This window comes from Mustela nivalis (assembly GCF_964662115.1).
Source record: "Mustela nivalis genome assembly, chromosome: 3".
Taxonomy (NCBI): Eukaryota; Metazoa; Chordata; class Mammalia; order Carnivora; family Mustelidae; genus Mustela; species Mustela nivalis.
Window position 1 is genome coordinate 155,978,881 of NC_139022.1, and position 22,671 is coordinate 156,001,551.

General features: G+C 38.6%; 1 protein-coding gene across 1 annotated transcript in view; it reads right to left on the minus strand.

Moving 5' to 3' along the window:
- Positions 1–22,671, minus strand: part of CDH6 (cadherin 6) — a 121,199-nt gene that overhangs the window by 7,313 nt on the left and 91,215 nt on the right. The window contains exons 4-11 of the mRNA XM_082724522.1: positions 20,505–20,624; positions 18,333–18,500; positions 15,871–16,058; positions 13,741–13,994; positions 7,930–8,066; positions 5,294–5,415; positions 4,126–4,243; positions 3,753–4,004 (exon numbers count right to left, since the gene is read on the minus strand). Of these exons, the coding sequence (XP_082580648.1) occupies positions 3,753–4,004; positions 4,126–4,243; positions 5,294–5,415; positions 7,930–8,066; positions 13,741–13,994; positions 15,871–16,058; positions 18,333–18,500; positions 20,505–20,624 (1,359 nt within the window). The remainder of the gene's footprint in view (positions 1–3,752; positions 4,005–4,125; positions 4,244–5,293; positions 5,416–7,929; positions 8,067–13,740; positions 13,995–15,870; positions 16,059–18,332; positions 18,501–20,504; positions 20,625–22,671) is intronic.

Consider the following 22,671-nt stretch of genomic DNA (forward strand, 5'->3'; position numbering starts at 1 on the left):
TAATAGGTTATCTATTTATTTCGGGTGTAATAGTATTAATAATAATTGGTTATCTATCAAGAGAGTTCTATATGCCAAGCACTGTGCTAAATGCTTTATATACTGAATCTCATTTAAGTATCACAGCAGCTTTACAATGTAGGTACCATCATTTTATAATATATATATGTATTATATGATATAGTAACCATTTTTCATAGAGGAAATTGAGATTTAGAGATGTTACACTATACAAACAACTCAAATCCGGGTCAATCTAAAAAGCAAACACTTTTAATAGCCAAGCACATTTGGATTATAGGCTACTTTGGAAGGCCATTTCAAGTGTGTGGTTGTATAATCGTACACATCCTCTCTTGCTGCCAAAGAGCATCCTCATGCCTCATTTGTCCCGGCCATTCAGCACGTTTCTATATTTATTCATTCACTAAATGTGTAGTGCCTACTCTGTGCCAGGTACCGGTCCAGGCACTCTCAGTAGAAAACATTCATCAGGACGTGGGCAGGAGTGGTGGTGGCGGTGGTGGATGGAGACCCAATTATTAGAAATTATTAGAAGGTGATATGAACAGTGTAAACCAAAACAGAGCAGAGGAGGAGGGTGAAGGGCACTTGCACGTGCGCAGGAGAGGCTGCATATGCTTTTTAGGAGATTGCCTCATTGAGGAAGTGCCATTGCAGCAAAGGGGTGGGGAGTTATCCAAGGAGCTGTCGGGTGAAGAGGACAGAGCTAGAAGAAGGGCGCTGGGATGGTAGGGTGCTTGGACTGTTTGACAGGAGGACTGTTCGACAGCCAGGAGACCCTACAGCTGGACTTGAGGGAGCCACCCAACCCCCACCCTGACAGGAAGGGAGTAGGAAAAGGCCTTGTCATGTGGGGCCTGGAGGCTTCTGTATGACCTGACTTTACCCTGAGGTGCACGTGGATGAAAAATTGCAGGGCTCTGGGCAGAGGGATGCTCATCATCTACCCTTTGTGCGGGATTCCAGTGTGACCAATGACAAGGATTTGCAAAACAGAGGCTTGTAACTAAGGATGGCCTCTGGGGATAGCGAATAGAATCAAGACGAATGTCTCCCAAAGCATTCAACCCTTATGTACAACGGTCTGCCACCATTTAAGGCAAGATAGCAGGCGTTTATCACTACCTAATTCCGCCCCAGTTTAAGTGATCTGTATTTTTTTGTTTTGGTCCTTTGCACACTCGAAAGTGCAGTACCTAGAAGAGAGGGCACACTGGGTAATTTAAAGGCATTTATTCACTGCCTTATTTCTCCTACAGCTACAACAGCCTGTATCTTTTCTTTTGGCCCAATGTACATCTGAACAGAAATTCTAGAAGGTAGATCTTTCTTACAGCTAACTTTTATCAACTAAAGATGTGAGTTCTAAGCACGTGGAACACAAACCATACATTCTGAGAGAGTAATAGCTTTCTATCTAGTAACTGACCTCTTCCCTTTTCTCTACCCCCTGAGGCCAGAGGACAGCAGTGAGATTTGGGGGGTGGGGGCAATGCTTGGACCAGTTTGTGCTCAAATCCCATCATAAAGCTAGAAGGTAGCAAAGCATTTGAAATCAGCCTGCCTCGGCTTGCTTAAAGGATTTGACCCTTTGAAGTCTGTTTCTTTCTGTGAAACAGAGGCAATAATACAGTGCCCAGTGTTGTCATCAGGAATGAGTTCGTCAATGTGTGAGTTCTGTAGACTTTAAAGCACCATGGAGACACGAGATGTCATAGTTGTTTTCACTGTGGTTTTATTTTTGTAAATGAAACAAGAGATGCCACAGGATCCACTTTATTCATGGCAGATTTTCTCCTACGTTGGTGTGGCTTTTTCGTCTCTTACGAAATCTGTTTGCCTCCACCTTCTTTGACTTCTCATTTCCAGCTCGGGCTGTCTTTCAGCCTGGACCTTGCCCTGCCTTCTCTGAGCTCACAAAGAGAGCAGACTGAGGTGTGGAAGCACCAGGGCTCAGGGGGAGAAGACCCGAATCTGCAACTCTGTTCTACCACCTATTAGCTGTGTAATGTGGCTACAGGCTGCACTTCTTAGAGCCTTGGTTTTCTTATTTGGGATGCAGATAAATATATACCGGGTAGTTCTGAGGGTTAAAGGAGAACAGTTGTGAAGCATCTTGGCCAGTGTGTAGCCCACACTGGTGTTAGCCTAGTAGAGGGTCATTCCCATTGAGTTCCTTTTTTTATTAGGTATGGAATTCCAAAGAGACTAGACCAGATGTAGGGAGCACAGACACAAGTGAGGAGTAATGAGGAAACAGTGAATTTACTGGAGGAAGGAAGTGATGAAGAAAGGAAAAAGGGGGTTGGTGAGGAGGAGAAAAGCCGGTGGGGTGGGGGGCGGGAGAGAGAAAATGGGTAAGATGATGAAGGAGAGGAAGAATCACCTGTTTGAAGTGAGAGTCAGTTCTCCTTCTATGGACCACAGAAGAGTCCATGGAATTCTCCCTGACTACAGTCCTGCCAATTCAGCCCTTCTAAAAGCAACCTCCCCCCCCCCAATCAAAAAGAATATTCATATCCTTCTCTTCCAAAACAATTTTTACAGACTCACACCATTAGAAACACTGATTTGTCTTTGCATACTGTCAGCTTTTATTTATCCTCATATCTTAAAATACTCTCCCCAAATCTTCGTTGACAAAGAGAATCACGGTTCTGTAGTTAAGTTTTCAAGACTTCCGTTATAATTAGCAGAATTGATGTGGAATGTGCAGCTCTTAAGCAGGGATCCCTAGGCATTCTCCTCCCGGAAAAATGTCGGTCTTTTACTCTTTATTCTTCTCAATGCTATATTGTCTTTTTTAAAAAGAGTTGTCCCGCCTGTGCAAGCTAGGTTGACGTTTAACTTCTTACCTTTCTTCCACTTGTATAGCAAAAGCTTACTTTGATATTTGGAAGGACTAAATGAACTAACATTTGCTTTCTTAGTTCACAACACTCAGTGGTCTGTGGAGCATTTTTGAGCTCAACCTGTGTGCTTAATTCATGGGTCGAGGATAAAAATTTCATTTGAATCATTGCTGGATCTTGATTTTCACCATGATTGCATTCATTTCATTTGGGTCCCAGATTTATGTCCTCAGTCACAGAAGTTGTTTATTATTACGAGTCTGAGAAATAATAGACATTGTGTATGTGGCAGTTGGGGAACAGGCTAAGAAGGTAGTGATTCAAATGGGTAGACCAAAGCAAGTTAGCTGGGTGGAAGAAAATTTAATCGCTTTTTATTTCCCTGTATGGGAGAGAAAAAGTCATCACATTTCTCTTTCCACTTTCCCCATCGATCTTTAAACTTTACCTTCATAGAGAGGGTCATCAGCACACTCCCCATGCTGGATGACTTTCTCTCTTTAAAATTTAACAATGCTTGCCAGGTTAAACAGGAAACAACAAATGAAATGAAAGGGGCACATTGAGGGTGCCCTCCAAGTCCCCTGGGATTCATTCCCTGTCTGATAGATAGATAGATTCCTGGGTAGGTGAATATGGGGTGGTGTTCCCTGGGTAGGTGAGGACATCGGCAAGTTTCACATCTGTTCACTCTCCAGAGCTACTTTCAAGCAAAAACTTGTTCATGGTTGAACAACGCAGATTCTCAGCATATAACTCTACTCACCTAGATCAGGCTATATGCCTTACTGGGGGAGGCGGATAAGTCTAGGGTGTCACAGTAACAGTGTGGGCCCCTCAGCATGGGGACATAGGATGCAGGGAGAAGCAGTTTACCTAGTAGGGTCACGATGCACAGAAGGATGGCGATCAGGGCCCCCGTGCTCAGGCCCGTGGGGTGCACAAGGGCCTCCGCGTGGCAGGACTGCATGTTCCCGTGGTGGTCACATGCACAGACCCGGACAGTCACGGTCCCGGTGCTGCTTTGGACCGGGTAGTCGTTGTCCGAAATCACCACTGGCAGGAGATAGGTGCTCATCTCGTGTCTGTTATAGCCATTCTTCCGAGTTAAGATTCCTGCCGTGTTATCTGTGATAGGAAAGCAAAGCAGTGAATGTCCTGGGCCTGCCACATCGTGGACTGGAACAATTGTGATGCTGATAGACAGAAAGATACCAACATACAGAGAAGATAACTTGGGTGCGTTTACCTTTGTTGTCTTGAATGGTAAAGTTTGAGCCACTGGCTGCTTCAGGGGCCAGAGAGAACGAGAATTGGTGCCCGCTGTAAGGGTCATCTTTGTCAATAGCTCGTAGAGTCTGAATCAACTAAAATCAAAACCATAAAGCTGCTTTGAAGTTCAGCTAACTCAAAAGTGTTTCTTACAATTCTGCAGTAAATTGCTTGACTGTGTGATTTCTAATTTGAATTTAAAAACAATAGCCTCTAGAAAGTTTACAATGAATCCCCTTTATGCAAGGAACTGATGGGTTAGAAATAGAGGCAGGAAAACTACTTTGTTGTGGGGCTGTCCTGGCACTATAGGATATTTCTCAGCAAGCCTGGCCTCCTCCCACTACATACCAGTAGCACTCTACTCTTGTTGACAATCAAAAATGTCCCCAAACAGCACCACCTGTTCCCTGGGGGCAAAATCATGAGGGTTGCGAATCACTGCCCTAGAGTGATACAAAGCTATAAAAGACCACAAATCTCTATGACAACATTTCAACTAAGAAAAAATTCAGGCCCTCTTTGGACAGAGCCTGTTCAGAAATGCAATTGTGATTATAAACATAGGCCATCGACTTGCCTAAGAGCTAAAAAGAAAGTTTGTGCAAAAAACACCATCAGCTTCCTGCTTTAACATGAATTTTAACAGTGCACTTCTATTTTGACAAACTGTAACATAATTTTTATATCAGTGGCAGAAAAGACCTATCTCAGGTGGAGACAAATATGTAAAACAGAAAAACATTCACGAATTTGGATTACTTGTAGAGATGGGCAATATAAATTAGTGAAACTATGAGTTATAGACAATTGTAAAGTGTGTTCTGCTTATTGCTCTCCAGTATATATGGTAATTAAAAGTATGCTCACCAATTAAGATTTTTCCAATGAAGCTGTGACTAATCTATTTTAATGAAAATTTAAGGCTGATTTGAATCAGCATCAGTCTCTGAGAGTGATGAACTTCCAGTTCTTAAAAACTGTTTGTTCTCTTACGCAAGTTAAACATTCATTCTGCTTCTTATTTATAGTATTAATTTTGTTAGCGTTTACTTCATAGATAATTCAAAACTGGCCCTCAGCTCTGTGTATTAGAAGATCTAAATTAATCCGACTGAATTAATTTGCTTTTTTATGAAACTCACCTGATCTGCTTTTGCTTTCTCGCAGACAAAGGTTTCATAGAATTCAGCAAATTCTGGGGCATTGTCATTGACATCTAGAACTTTGATATATAGAGGGACTCGGCTGCTTTGCTTTGGGTTATCTGCAACATGCCAAAAAGAAAGAAAGAGGCATTTGTGTATTGATCGCCAGTCCCCTTTAGACAACGGTCACTCACTCCTTTCTCATTCATACACAGATTGCCCAAGGCTGCTCTGAGTACCACAGGGCATCATGAGCCAACTTAGTCAGCAAAAAGAACGAGATGGGTAGTTGTGGAGTTGAATACACCTGCTAGACATACCTACAAGAAAAAGCTACTTGTATGGTTAGAGTACAACTGGATAGCAAACTCCAGGGTCACACAAAATAAAGAAAAGCTATCCAGGAAGGGCAGGGTAGAGGCAGATTTTAAGAGAAGCCAAAGAAGCAGGGAGATGGGGAAAATTTGTACAAAACAAAGTGTGGGGCTCGGTGGGGGTGGAATGAAGGCCACCTATGGTTATTTTGGTCTTAGTTCTTTAGTTCTCGTGCTGAGTACAAGCTGGATGTAGTGCTCAGCACTTTGCCTTATTATCTTATTTAATCCTTACAAACTTCTGAGGTAAATACAGTTGTCGCCCCTTACTATAGAGATGAGGAAACCGAGGCACGGATAGGTTAGGTAATTTGTCCATCTTCACAGAGGTGGTAAGTAAGAAGTAGAGCCTAGACTTCAACTTGGGTCTATTTGACTCCAAAGCCCAGGCTGTTCATCCTGGATAACGAGAGGGCAGCGTCCATGCTGGAGGGAGGACTGGAGGTGAATGAGTATTTGGGGTAGTGTGTAAGATGGATTCCTGGTCCAAGAATCAGGCGTTGGAATCTCTGAGCTCAGCGCTCCTCATTCACTGCGCTTATATAAATCTGTTTGTTCATGTCTTAAGCATTTAGTGAGCATCTCATTTCTAATATGTGCCAGCCACTCTTTGGGGTGCTGGGACACATGGGGGCATCACAAAGAGCCTGCATCCTGGAGCTTTATTCTAATGGGGGCGGATAAACTGTAAATACATAATTAGTGCCTCAGATGGTGAGTGCTAAGGAGAAAATTGAACAGGGGAGGGGATGGGGGAGCCGTGGAGGTGCTACTTTGAGTGGGATGACCGCTCGGTCTCATCTGATGAGATGCCATTTGGACAGGGACATGAATAAAGAGAAGAATTAAGCCATGTGAGTATTTCCGGGTCTCCAAATAAAGGGAACAGCAAGTGCCAAGGGCCCGGGAGGGGAGTGGGCTGGTTTTATGTAAGCTCTGGGCTTCTGTTGCATCAAAGACAGTTAAGAAGTTTAGACAATAAGATTCTTAAGCTCCTTTGCATCTAAAATGTCGCTCCCATTATTTTTCCAAAGTTGGAGCTGCCGAAGATGAAGTTTTAAAAGGTCTTTATCACTAATACTTTCAAAAATATCACAGAAACATTAAATCTTAAAAAAAAATTTTAGGCACAAAGCTTAAAATACACATGAAATAACTACTTCAGTAAACATACAATTTCATGACGCTTTAAAAAATGGTCTTTTTCGGTGTGAAAAATAATTTTGTAATTTTAAAGTTGTAAGTATGCTCTGTCGTCGGTATCTGCATTAGTCCCTCCACATAAATTCTGGAGAGCAAATTCCTACCTAACAAATTTGTAATTAGGAGTTCTCAACGCTATCGCAAAGCAATGCTTCATTTTGCCCAGATTAGTTATTAAATATTCTACTCAATATTCTTCAGCCATTTCATATCTCATGAGTTAGGTTGACAAAGAATACTGCTGTAATACACCATTAGATATGGAATATTTCACACTAGATACCCAACTGAGCTAAAAATATTTGAACTTTTAAAGTCAAAAACAAAAACTAAAAAATGAGCTATAATTTGGAAGCCTATTTTTAAACATTTAAGTGTTATTTTAAAAATACTTTTTCTTTCATGTACTCCACATTGTGTTTATAGTACACAATTTTTACTGTGTATAATCATTTTATTTGAAGCATTCATTTGGCACTGTTTTTCTTTGCCTTCCATTTCATGGGGACTTCCATAAAAAGCCGCTCTAAACATTTTATTGATTACTTGGTGGTTTGGATTGTTCACTTTGGTGTACAGTGGAAAAGCTAAAATTTATATCTCTTACTCCTATAATGATTTTGAAATAGAAATTATTTAGAAAGCTGGAGGATAGATATCTGAAAGATTTCTAAGTAATGCCTACATTTTTTAATATCCTTGATTTCCTTCCCCTCCACTCCCAATTCCAACCATGAGCCCATGTGTTTTTCAGCTGCGTCTGTAATGTTCTGATTGATCAAATCCAATATGTACCAATTCAACCTCACTTGAAAGATGCATTCTCATTTTATTGTTTCTGAACTACGGCTCATCTGCAGGTGCCCCTGCATTTGTGAATGAATTAACACCTGCCTAGAAGAAGCATTACTGCAAACCATTACAGGGCTCTTTCCCTCAATATGTATCGAGTAGGATATCAGTACATGGTGATGAATTTCAGCCTTGCTTCACCAGCCCTTGCTGGGACACTCACTCCATCAATTGGGGACAGCTGCGGTGTGAAGTTTGACTTACTGATCTCTGTTGCTATCACTGTGATATTGTGCCACAGCAGCGTTTCTCGGTCAAGAAGTTTCGATGTAAAAATTGAACCATTTCCAGAATCAATGTTGAATATTCTGTCCATATCTGTGTGTCGATCAACGGAATACCTAAAAATGCAGAGTAGAATTTAGAATTATTTTCTTTTTAAAGTGAAATATAGTTGACACCCAGTAACCTTAGTTTCAGTGTCCAGCATAATGATTTGACAAGTCTACGTGTATGCTTTGCTTACCACAAGTGTAGCTACCCCCTGTCCCCGTACAATGCAAGAAAGGTTTTCTTTGTATTTGTTATTCTCACATCCTAAAACTATTCCTAGAATGTCTGTTACATGAATTTATCTACTTGTAGCACATATTTGCATATCTATAACTTAATATTAAGCAAAATATTCTGGGAAATTAATCCTTTGCAATTGAGGTCCTAATGGTAAGCCATTAGACAAGTTGCATGAGTTTGAGAATCACCGGTAAAGTTTCTTTCACATGTAATTTGTATCAAGTTTGTATAGTAATTGTTACATTTTAACTCACATTTTTAGATCCTTAAAGCTTTAATGGGTACACAGGCGGTCATGTTCGGGAATAGGATGATTGTCTAGTTTGCTGTTATCCACTTCATTTTACAAATCATTATGTAGAACAAAGCAGAAATTGGCTAGCGTGGCTGCAGTTTGTGGGGTGGGTAAAGGGAGACAGAAAATGAGGTTGGGGAGAGATTCAGAGTCTGGACTGTAGAAGGATGGGCTGGCCATGGCAAGGAGATGGGATTTGTTCTAAGAGCTGTGTGAATCTACCTGCGGATTTTAAGCAGGGAAATGTTCTGATCTAAATCACTGATTGAATTAAGGAGAATGGTTGGCTGGTGCGGTCACAAACTGACAGAAGAAAAGAACAGGATTTGGGGAAGATCCCAATTCCCATTTTGAAATATTGACGCTGAGATGCTTAAGGAAATTCTGGGAAGGGAAAGATCTGGATTGACAACTTAGATTTCTGGTTCGCTTGTCTAGGAAGAGAAGGTCCAGTGAAGGAAGAAAAATATTAAAGACAGAATCACTTAAATGGAGAAAATGGAGACCCACGCTGCCCAGAACAGAGCAGGAGCTAGGGAACTATTCAAGGAGTACAGAGAATTCAAGGACAACCAAGAGGTATCTTAGAAATCAAAGGATTTCTAAGAAATCCTTTGTTTTAACACTTGAGTTTTAACTCTGTTTTAACACTGAAATTGAAGGATGACTGGTAGATTTTGAGAAATATTATCTTTATCAGTTTATTACTAGTTTTTGGAATAGCTATATATGGGGTAAGTATGTGTGGACTCTGTTTTATGTAGGGGACATTAAAGAGAAAATTCTGGAGACAGTTGATATGTTAAGGTCATGAGGAGGAAAAATTGCCCATTTCAGCTAGAGTCTCAAAATTTACGTCATGATGGAATATTTTAGAATGTTGGCTCAGTAGAAATACAATGAAGTAAATGACCAACTAGTCATACACATGTAGACTTATTATGAATACTCTAAGAAAAATAAGTTCTTGTTATTAACTTGTAATAGTGTACCATGTTCAAGATTCTATTTCAATTGATTATTTTGCTTTAAAATATAACTGGTGAATTATAATATGTATTTTATTTTACTAAAACATATTTTTGTCATCTCTCAAGGGTCTAAGTAAAATAGATATTTGATCATTGTAGTCTAAACCTGAAGAGAATTAAGAAGCTCAAAATCAATATCTATATCTCAAGTCAGGTTAGAATTTTAATTTTAGTTTATATAAACCTAATATTTTATTATTAAGGGTTCATCTCCTACAGATAAAACAGCTAGTATTTTTTCCATTTATTTCATGGATCAATGTTTATTAAGAATTTAGGCAACAGCATTGAACGTGATCACCTGCCTTCATTTTTAATTTGAGAATGATAAATATTTACAGCAGATAACTAATTACCCAAAAAGGAAATCTCAATATTCATAGACTTTGTAAGAAATTTAACGATTACCTACAAATATTTTTTTCCCTCATGAAAAATGTCAAGTTTAAGATACGCTGCTTATTGCCTTTGGAAGCTGTTACAATTTAGACAGCAGTAATCTTTTCTTGTTCTTTGTCTGTTTTCTTCCTGCTATAGTTTTAAGTTTTACAAATAATCATATTTCCCATCAAGCCTTTAAATAAAGAATATGGGGTGAGGAATTTTTAGTTGAAGGTGGCTTTTGATTTTAGAGAGAAACCACGTTAGGAAAAACCCAAATTGTAGAGTTTTTCCCTTAATTGGGAGATTTAAAAATTAATAGGAAATTTCAAATATCTACGTTGTTTAGGAAAGATAGTTTGCACATGAAGCCTTGTCTATTTGTTGTTTTTCTTTCCAAAGTAATTTCAGTTCACATCTGCTATATTTACTGCCCAGTCACATTAACTGTAGTCTTAACAGATAAGGAACAAAGTAATCAATCTTAACATGATTATAGCAGATTATTTTGCAGGTAGCTCTTCCCCCCATCCCAGAAATTTATTATATTCTGTGATTCAATAATTTGTCTTCTAATGTATCTTCTCAAGTCAGGGAGATTTGTGGGTCAGGAAAGGAAGTATATTTGGATGTAAATTTTTCATAATATCTATTCAGAGTGACATTTTATAAGACTCTTCCATGGAAGTCAAAGGGCATCTGTGATAAAGTTACTAGAAGAAAATTATTTTATGAAATTAAATAATTTAATTAAAGACTTATATCTGCATAACAATAAATCAGTGTTTGGGGGAGAATTCTCTAGTATTAATTATGTACCTAACATATTGTCTAATGCCTAGTTGTTCAATATTTACATCTTGGATAACCAAAAACTATGTGTGGATATACTTTCCCAATATGAGAATCACTTTTGTCCTATAAAAGTACTCCCTGGAATATACACTTATATATCAATATATCTTATTTATATTTTTATTTGATTTATATATATATATATATATATATTTTAAGATTTTATTTGTTTATTAGACAGAGAGAGATCACAAGTAGAAGAGAGACAGGTAGAGAGGAAGAGGAAGCAGGCTTCCTGCCGAGCAGGGAGCCCAACACGGGGGCTCTATCCCAGGACCCTGAGATCATGACCCGAGCTGGAGGCAGAGGCCTTAACCCACTGAGCCCACCCCCTTATTTATATATTTTTAAAAGATTTGACTTATTTATTTGAGAGAATGAGAGAGAGTGAATGAGAGAGAGAGGGAGAGAGCATGAGAAGGGGGAGGGTCAGAGGGAGAAGCAAACTCCCCGCCGAGCAGGGACCCTGACGTGGGACAGGATCTCAGGACTCCAGGATCATGACCTGAGCCGAAGGCAGTTGCTTAGCCAACTGAGCCACCCAGGCACCCTCTTATTTATATTTTTAATCTTAAATCTTTTTCTGTATTTATATAGAATATACAGAATATATAGAATACATACATATTCTATATATAGAATATATACAGAATATATAGAATATATACAGAATATATTTATATTCTTGTATTTATATTTATATTTATATAAATATATTTATATTTATATATATATTTATATATATTTATATTCTGTATTTATATTTTTAATCTTAAATCTATTTCTGTATTTGAAATCTATATGTACCAAGGAAAGGCTAGCATAAGAAACTTCAAAACTGGCTGAGAGCCAACCCAGTCTGACAAGTTAACTACTTCCTTTAATAAAACATAAAATAGTGCAGTGGGTTAAATGGTATTCATTATAAAAAATAAAATAAACAAAAAATAAAATAAAATAGACATAAAAACACAACCTAAATTCCCAGGACACATTATCAATTAAAAACATGTTGATTGATCAAATTGGTAACAAAGCTCATATTTATATAAACTTCCAGCATTACACCGTTAAATTGGTCCTGACATTGACTTGCTAAGATTTTTCCCTTACACATTTAGGACAAACTCCAACTGAGAGAATAATTGTGAAAATACTTAAGATTATTTATTGTACAAGCATAGACTGTCATTAATTTTCCTTACTAATACTATTAAATGTATGTGGAAGAACACTTGATCCAGGGAGCTTACATGTGGCTACTTTGGGCTGACCATAGTCCAGTTCAAGTAGTCTACAGGTATTCCAGTAGAATGATAAAACAACAGTCTATTTTCCCAATGATTTAAAACTATTCCCTGAGAGTAAGCCAGGCATGTTTGTGTTTTAGATGTGGGACTTGCATCAGGTTTCATTTGAACCAAGAGCTCATAGCTGAAAAGTTAGAAAATGATTGCCTTAAAAACTCAAACTCTTTCAACTCCAATAATACTCTTCATGGGGCAGCCATTGTGATCCTTTTAATAAGTAGTTTCAGATTAGGGCATACTCCTATTCAAAGCTCTGCAGTGGCTTCCTACCTCAATCAGAATAGAATCCAGTCTTTACCAAGGCCTACAAACAGCCCTGTAGGACCTCCCACACTCTCCATTTACCGTATCTCCTTGTTGCCTCCTGCCTTACAAACCACTCCCCACATTGCTCTCTACTAGCTCCTAAGCCTCCTTGCTACTCCTTCTTCATGCCAAGTAAGCTCTGGTATTAGACCTTACCCTCATTTTTCCCCCTTCCCGGAATGTTCTTCTACCACATAACATCATGGTTCATCCCTTCATTTCAATCAAATCTCTACTCAAATGATTTCCTACCAAGGGCAAGTCTGACCACACTATATAAACCCTCTATTTCCATTTTATCTTACTGCTTACAGTGTATTTTACCTGATATACTGCATATTTGTTGTTTGCCTATTTCTGTCTGTCCCAATTAGAATGTAAGCTTGATGAGATCAGGACTTGATAGTGTTTTCTGTTGTATCTCTAAAGCCTAGAACATACCTGGCATATGGCAGGTGTCCTGATCAGAATTTATCTGTGGGTTCACTAGCAAAAGTTTCTCTAACTTGTCAGTTTGCTTACTTTTTTCTTTTTCTTTTCTTTCTTTTTTTTTTTTTTTTTTTTTTTTCAGGGGATAATTGTTAGAATGATATTCTGATTTAGCAGTTTTCTCATCTGGTCAACTAAGCTATTGACTCAAAGCTGGAAATTGTTGACTCCATTGCTCTCCTGATAAAATTCTAGAATATGAAAGCATCTGGGTTTCAAAGAGCAATGAGGCTTTCTTGCAGCATGATTTACAGCTAAGGTATAAGGAATATATAGAGAAAATATAACTTGCTTACACAGTATAAACTGGATTCAGCTCTATTAATTTCCCCAGATTTTGCACACATATATCATGAAATGGTTCCTATTTTTATCCACGTCTGAAAAAGAAAAAATTATGCATCCAAATGGAGCATAATTCTACCTCTAAGTGTTACATGAGAGGTCCTTGTATGCTTGAGAAACAGACTCATCCTGGTGTCTTGTTTATTAAAAGTCACAGAACTCTCTCCCTGCTACTCTTTGACAAATCTAAGGCCTTAAAGAAAAATTCCAGGCCGTTCTGTTGTATTTCCTTGTACCATTTCCATGTTAAGAAGTCAACTCCTATAGATCATTTTGGAACCCCCCCAAATTTTGTGTTTTTTAAATTTATACTGCTGCTAAAATAATGTTTATTCTGAGCAAGGAGAGTAAAGATGCTGTTTAGAGTTGTTTTTCAGGAAGATACAAGTGTCTCATTGAAAAAAAGGATTAATTTTCTAACTTTCAGGTGATACTTGCATAGCATTCGACTAAAGCTTCTGAAAGAGATGGGTCGCAGGAGAATGCTTACTTGACTGGATTCCTTGCAGCATCTGGATCTTGGGCTGTGACTGAGCCTATTGTCGTGTTTATCTGAGCATCTTCTCTTATCTGCAGGATGTAGGCCAGTTTGCTGAAGACCGGGGGCTCATCCACATCTTCCACCATAATTCTGACAGTAGCTGCATCTTTGAACGGGCCCAGGTAGAGAAAGCGGGGTTCCACGTGAGGATTGGAGGCTTCCACCTTGAGGGTGTACACTTTCTTCTTTTCAAAGTCCAAGAGCTTGGGGAGGGTAGGGGGAGGAGACATATTGGAAGCAACCAAGACACACAGAAAGACATGAGCCATTTTTAGTGCAAATCTTGGGTGAACGAATATGACCACGTTGCTTAGGGACATCACCATGCAGTGTGAAATTGGACAAAGGCATGGGAGTTCAGATACCAAGCCCTCCTGATGAAGAGCGTGGGCTGAAACCATGCCCGCTGTGGCCTTGCAAGTGGGTGCACGGGGGCAAGTTATAATGGACGGGAAGGGAACCTGGAAGCAGGAGTCTTGTAAGACCTCCTTTAAAAAAACAAAATTCGTGTATTTGACTAGAGGGACCCATGTCAGGGGCAAGTTGGCAAATACGTGGTAGATTTTTCTGTTTCAGATATCGTCACATCTGACTGTACTTGAAGACTTACTGAGTGTTTTAAAATTTGCCAGTATCTGGATCCCCACCCTGGACCATGAAACCAAAATATCTGTGGTGGGGGCGGGAATCTGTACTTTGAAATACCGCCTGCAGTGAGGCTGATGTGCAGCCAGAATTGAGAACCACATGTTTACATCATGACACCCTTTACCTCATTCAGATAAAATAGATTTAATTTTTTTTTTTTGCATTGCATGAGTTGATAAAATATTCCAAGTGATATCCTGATAAGGGCATTGGGCTAATTACTTGCGAACGAAAGTAATGATCATTGCTGTCAGAGGTCTTTAGGAAAAGTATCTCTACTTCTGGAGACAAAGTGAACCCAAATGCTTATTGCTGACTTTTAGTTTTAGATGATGATATGACAAGGCTCACTAGAAACACAATTAATCAAGACATTAGTGAATGTGATTTAGTCGGCTAGGCAAAATTTCAGTTTGAATCTGATAAGGCACTAAGAAAATTAAAAAGGTTAATGCACACTAATGGGCTTCCTAATTATATTACAGTATAAAACATTGGTCTGAGTGTCGCTTAAACATGTTTTATTGTGTTTCCAGGTATTAAGACATGTAATCCAAAGCTTAAGAGGAAAGAATTTTCTCGTTATTTACATGCACCTATGCTTATCTTCACCAGTGAATATAACAGTGTGCTAAAGGAGAGAGAAAATATTACATCATCCATGAGGGTAGTGCCATCATTAAAAAAGGAACCAAAATTAATGTATTTTTAGCTTTGGCACACGGTTTATTGGTTTTAAATTTTTCCACAGTTGTGTGTACTGCTCTGTGGAGCGAGACAATATTGTGGGGGGGATAAATAGTGAGTGAGTACATAGGACAAAAATTGGAATTCAGAAGTATAAAAAACTTTTTATCATGTTCCAAAAAGTAGCTAGAGCTCATAGGAAATTTGTGTTAATTTATTTTTGTGGTCTTTTTATATCCTCTCTCTGATTCAGGCCATCTTTACCACTGCTTGTGTTACTCTCTTCCTTCAAAGCATGATCAGAATTTATATCTATACACGTGTTTGTTTGTTTATTTGCTTCCTTGTCTCTTTTCTGCCTTCGATTGGCTGTTCTGCGAAAGCAGAGACCATTCTGTTGAATGTACCATTGCACCTCCTACATCTAGAACAGTGTCCGGCACTGTTTGTTTATTATTCATGGACAGTATTTATTTTATGTACTTTAATGTGTATAATTTATTTGTGTCATTTATTTACTTATTAGGTTCTTAATAAAAATTAATTAAAAGTATGAGATTAATGAATGCTTCAGATTATCGGGGAATTCTAAAAGCCAACCATTTGACATGGTGTTTTAAAAAAAAATAATTAGTAAAATAAGAATCTAGAGGAACATTCAGGTAAGATGTGATTACCCCAGTTACTCGGGGGCTGGAGAAAAATGAATGTCTCGTTTGCATTGTAGTTAACAAACGGCATTACCTTTTTGACTGTAATAACCCCTTCCTGGGTTTCCTGGTCGGTGACGACATCAAACATGTCCAGCCCCTCTCCCTCTGTAATGCTGTACTCAATTTCAGCATTTTCTCCCATGTCAGCGTCGCTGGCTTTGATCCTGCCAATTGGTGTACCCGGTGGAGAAGATTCAGGGGTTTTAAACTGGTATGTACCTATTAATCACCAGACAGATATAAGTCAAGCACAGATGAAGGATACTCTATCATAATAAACACAAAACCTATTTTCTAACAGTTCTTTCAGACATTACTACGGATGCAGGCTGATCTGTACTTTCCTTGCGATAATTAATGGAGCTCTATCCTTACATCCTTACTTTCATGATTGTTAAGAATATTTCTTCTGTCATGACCTGTCTCTTTGCAAATGAAGAACACTTTTCTTGTCCTGTAAATGGCACTCCAGGTTCATGGGTGTGATGGCAAGGAAGACTAAGAGGCTTGTGGGGGGGGGGGCTGCTGTACAAGGTTTCGAAGCCCCCGTTAACTAATCTTAGCAGAAAGAATGGGAAAGAATTTAACCTGACCTGTGACTTTAAGCTAATTATGGGGTAGTTCTTAAAAGGGTTCTTTGTGTCACTGCTAATAACAACTGGAGGTGGAAACAAATGACAGCGATCTGGAGGATGTATCCAAGCAGACACTCTGTTACTTACACAGGGAGCTGGTCTGGCTGCAGTTAGATCCCTAACACACAGACACATTGAGAGAGAAAGCTCTTAACTGTTTCTCTGACTACTCCTTTCTTTTAAATTCCATGACAGTGTTTTTTTCTATGCCTAGGTTTCCCCCATTCTTCTGTCTGTATTGCTGATTTAAAACCTGTATTTCAGGGGCGCCTGGGTGGCTCAGTGGGTTAAAGCCTCTGCCTTTGGCTCAGGTCATGATCCCAGAGTCCTGGGATTGAGCCCCACATTGGGCTCCCTGCAGGGAGCCTGTTTCCTCCTCTCTGCCTGCCTCTCTGCCTATTTGTGATCTTCATCTGTCAAATTAATAAATAAATCTTTAAAACCTGTATTTCATAGATGTACACTTTCCTTATGTCCTCATGTTGCAAAATTAGTTTAGGGGGTTTAGGGGGACTGCATGTGAATTTCAGTTTAGATCTGCCAGAGCAGCATGTACTTAGGGTCAAAAAAAAAAAGGCACAAAACTTATTTTACTCTCACCCGTTACATTTTGCCAACCATCCGTGCAGATTATTTTGGAGAGGACATAGACTATGACATCACTAGAATTGAGTCAGGCAATAATATTCATCCATTCAGTAAGTGTTGGGCTCATCCTTGGCAAAATGATAACACAAGCCAACGTTTTCCTCTAGAGTTACTCTCCCCTCCTGAACTTTGGTACATTATGCAATAATGATCACAGGCTAGCCAAGGAGAGAGCAAAGTGAGGTAAGGTTCCAGTGGCATTCCAGGTGCTCCTTTTGTTTTCTTTCCCCGGGGCATTCCTTTATTGAAAAGGAGGTTTTTGGGCAAAGTACTGCTGATTCTGATCTTGTCATGTCAGGCCTCTGTGAGGGAAAATTTTAGGGTCCATAAAACCTTTCTTCTACCCATTAAGTCAGAGATTTGTTTGATACTCTGTTTTGATTGAATACTTGAAAAAACTAAAGAAAATGTAACGATTTCCTGTTGACCCATGTGTATCTCCATTATAAAAGAAGCCCCTATTAGCTGACCAACTTTAAAGAAATGCCATGATTGGGTTAGTGGGCTTTCTTTTTAATGGTGGGCACCTATTTTCTCACGGAAGACAGGATTCAAGTAGTTTACTTAGATCGTGTAAAGAAATGAATTTTGTTCCTGGAAGAAAAATTATATTAAAGCCAGTACCCACTGAGGTGTTTTATATGAAGGGCTCTAGGGTACTGCCTGATATAAAGTGGGCATTTAAGAATGTTGTTTTTCTTTCTTTTTTTTTTTTTTTCTGATCTAGCCACGGGAGTTAATGACTTTAGAGATAACTTTTCGTATCTCAATTAACCATAATATAGAAAACTATTTATGATTACAAAAGGATTAAGTACATAGTTATTTCCCCAGTTGTATTTTTAGAAACAGTAAAATGATAAATCCTCCCCTTACAAAGCTTTGTGAGGATTTAAAAGAGATTATATGACTGATTAAATTCACAAAACATAAAGTCAATTTTTTTTAAACAAATAGAAGCATGCTTATGTACATATGTTCTGCACAAGCAAATTTATGTTTGTGGCAGGATTTTAATAAGGAAAACTATAACAATGAGATTAGCTTTCCAACCAATAACCATATCAGAAATTGCTTAGCTAATAAATGTATGGTTCTTCCTGAGATCACTAATATTGATAATTAATAATAATGGAAATAAATATCATTCTTAAAGTTAGAGTTTTACAAAAAGTACACTGAAGAAATTCATTCAATGAAATGTTCCTACTCTGGGGAAACCGGGGAGGATTGTCGTTGACGTCAGTCAGTGTGATGTTCACTGTGGTGGTCCCAGATAATCCCCCCATCTGGCCACCCATATCCTTGGCTTGAATCACCACTTGGTACTGCTCCCTGTTTTCTCGATCCATGTTGAGTAAAGCTGTCTTGATGATACCTATGGGTGTGAAATTCAGAAGTGGAAAGGGATGTATTAAAAATACTTTATCAAGTCACTTACTTATACAAACATGCATAGTTATCTACAATATATAATACACTATATAGATGTCATGGGTGACATAAAGATGATCGTAGATAGCCCTTACGCTGAAGGCAATTACAACCACATAAGGGAGACAGATCCATTAAAAAAAATCAAACACCTATCACACGTGGTGAGTAAGTACAAGTCAGTTCTGCAGTAGCAGAGATTGTAGGCGGTATAAATATCATGTGGTATAAGATAACACAGCAAAATGTAACTTGGCATGTGTTACAGTGCTTCCTACTAAGCTGCTTGATAAAAGACATGTAAGTGTACTATGAGGAAATTGTTAAGCCATTTCCTTGAACGGACTCTTGAGTTTCACTTTACTGCATCAGCTAATGGCTCATCAAATATACCTATCATAATGAACATTCGGAGGATTTTCTAAACCACGAAACTACGGTCTTAAGAAAACACAGCATCAGTTCTCCCGTAATTACCACCCGTATGATCCTAGAGAATAGAAGTTTTCCTAAAGCTGATGTGAGCATGAGTTCAACTGATCCCGGCAGAAACCAACATTCTCATGTTAGGTCACATTTATCTCTATTGTCAAGTAGTTATAAAATAAGTAGTTGAAAGAACTAAAACTTTGCCTAATCTCTATGTAGGCTTTATGCTTAAATTAACAACATTCTTTCAAAAATCTTTATAGGCTTTAAAGGCTTTGAAGGCTTTAAAGGCTTTATAACCTTCTCTGGTAGCACATTCCAGTGCTTAACAACTAATGAAGCTGAAAATATCTTTTTTTTTTTTTTTAATTTTTAACACCAATACCTCAGACAAGGGGTCAGTTTTATTCCTATAGTCCTGGCTTCCGTGGAAGTGCAGCTGCAACCTGTTCTCCAATCACAGTACTCCTCCATTTACATACAGGAGATACGCTTAGCCTTTTGTCCTTTATGTTGGATATTTCTAATTTTTCATCCTTATTGTTTTTCAACTCAATGTTTTCTTTCTCCTCGGGATTCTTTCCAAGTTCATCACACCTCTTAACACATTGATTTCCAACTGGATGTAGTAATCTAGAAATGTTTTGTTTTCTGCTAACAATAATGAATGTTTGAAAAATGTGTGAAAGGAACTCCAACTCCTAGTATGATAGCAAAAATATGTGTAGAATTTACTGTACAGCACAGGCAGTATTTCCTAAGAAACAATTCATCATAAGATAATATGCTACTCTTGGAGAAAATGCAGAAAAATGAGATGTTAAAAAAAAGGATTCCATTAAGGAATCCACTTTATTAGGATGGTATCAGTTAGGATACACTAGACAATGTTATAGCAAACAATGCAAAACCTTACTGGCTTGACATGCTAACGTTAATGTTTTGTTCATTCTTTGAGTAGGCCAGCAAGAAGCTCTGCTGAGGATAACAGACATCCAGGCTGGAGACCAGTGTCAACAATGGTTTCCATCTGTGATCTCTGTGGCAGGAGGATAGGAATGTAGATTGTGCACCAGATCTAAAAGTTCTGCTTGGAAGTGACTAGCATCACTGCCACATTTATTGGCCCGAACAAATCTCCTGGCTACAACTAGCTTCAGAGCAAGAGAAGGAGATACCAAATAACTAGAAAAAGAATTGGAATTTTTATAAATAGCCCCAATGGCTATCAGAAGGGATTGGTCTTTAACTTCTCCCCAAACTGGAAGAAAAAAAATAACATTGTAGAAGTTTTTCTGAATCTACCATATTATAAACATAATGGATGAAACATCCATTGTCAGATTTCTTGATTGAAATGATGTGGATATCGTGTTTACAAGTATATTGCTGGTATTTGGCAGGTGAATCTAAGAAAATTCAATGACACTGATTGTTTTTATTAAAAAATATGCCAGCTCATCTGAACATGTCAGTTAAAATTACAGATTTAAAAAGAAGATCAAAAAGGAATTCTAACCTGTTTCTGATTCAACTGAAAAATAGGGCTGCCCCTGTAGGATACTATATACCACTTTAGCACTGTTCCCATAAGTTGGATCATCAGCATCAGTTGCAGTGACTTGGACAACAAATGTGCCTGTAACGACAGAAACATGAATTGAAAATAAATTAAGGGTCCATGTGGATCCTTGATCCACACATAGAAAGAGAAAGCATGATCTTACTTTTGTCTAAAACTATCCTGGCAAAGAATGGAGAACTTCAGGACAGTGCTAGGTTAAATAGTCTTGGATTTCTCACTCTGAAGGAGTGTGATGATCAACATTTCTGAATGTTGTAAGGGTTAGGTTAGAGGGAAGCAGGGGATGGTCATGACCTTGGGTGGAACCAATTCCAATCAATCTCCAAAGGACGAGATTAGATTCTTGGTAGGGTCATCTTCGGAAATTATCCAGACCTAAGTCAGTCAGCATCTTGCATTACTTTTTCCATAGGGATTAGTTTCGGAGTTCTCCAATCAGGAAGCCTCTTGTGATTTTGTGAATTCTGTGCCATGGGTGCTCTTTCTCCTGGATTGAAATGTGCTGATCTAGGGCCTGTCAATGCAGCAGCTATTTTGTGACCTCAGAGATGTCAGCCTGAGGACAAAGCTGAACAGGACAGAAAATTTCAGAGAAATAATTGAACCCAAATCAAACCACGTCCAAAAGCCTACTTTTTTTTTTTTTTTAAGATTTTTACTTATTTATTTGACAGACAGAGATCACAAGTAGGCAGAGAGGCAGGCACAGAGAGGCACAGAGAGAGAAGCAGGTTCCCTGCTGAGCAGAGAGCCCGATGTGGGGCTCAATCCCAGGACCCTGGGATCATGACCTGAGCTGAAGGCAGAGGCTTAACCCACTGAGCCACCCAGGCACCCCAGCCTACTTTACTGTTGACTTAAGTATGACTTAAACTGCTTATTTGTTTAAACTAGTTTGAGTTGGGTTTTCTGTTAATTACAAATTAAAGCACCCTAAATTATAAAACTATCTGATAATTCAAGAAGCTGAAAGACCTTGAACCTTTAAAGAGGTAGGGTTGGATTCTCTAATTAAAACCCCAGAGCATTCACACCTGGAACCTATATTTAAAAAAAAAAAAAAGGATTATAATTAAATGCACAAAGAAGGCTATGATATTTTAGATCAGCATTCTTGTTTTAAGGACCACAGTCACCTAATAACCTTCAAAATATTCCTAACCCACATGAAATTCCACACAGATTTTTATGTGTATGATTACATGTCTATTTCATTGATGATCCATAGATTTTTATCTGATTCTCAAAGGGATCTGTGACTTCCAAAAAGGGAAAGGCCTTCTGATGAAGATCATCTCATGGGTGACTTTTGAAATTCATATCAGATAAAACGTAAGCATACTGTTAGAGCACGTCAGCCCATGGAAAGGACAGGGAAGTTAAATGCAGGGAGTATTAGAAGCATTCCATTGCTTTTGTAATATCTAACCAATCCCGTTTGTTGAATGAATATATTGGACTGTGTTAGGGTTGGATGCCCTGGATGTAGCATGTTAATGAGACAGAGCGCCCATCCTTATAATGTGGGAAGGAAGGTGGGGAGAATGAGAACATTATATGATTTTAGAGCAAGAGCTAATAGTAAAAGTCAACAAACACCCACATTCTTATTTGACATCAAAAATTCAAATGTGTTTAGAATATGATTATCTGGATCTTTTGAGCACCTGTTTATTGCCAGATATTATACCAGGGGCTCTGCACTTTTTTTTTTATCATTTCATCCACATGATAATCCTTAGGACTTGACTTTTATTATTTTTGTAGATATGCAACCAAAGGATCAGACATTAAGTTCCTGCTTATTAGTAGCTTTTCAAACTTAGGTCTGCTTGACACCATCCTGTTGTCCCACAATCATGATGTAATTTCTTTAAGATGCCTTAAAAATTTTTTATTTATTTATTTGACAGAGAGAGAGAGAGAGAGAGAGAGATCACAAGTAGGCAGAGAGGCAGGCAGAGAGGGAGGGGGAAGCAGACCCCTTGCCGAGCAGAGAGCCCGATGCGAGGCTTGATCCTAGGACTCTGAGATCATGACCTGAGCCAAAGGCAGAGGCTTAACCCTTTGAGCCACCCAGGCACCTCAAGATACCTTTTTA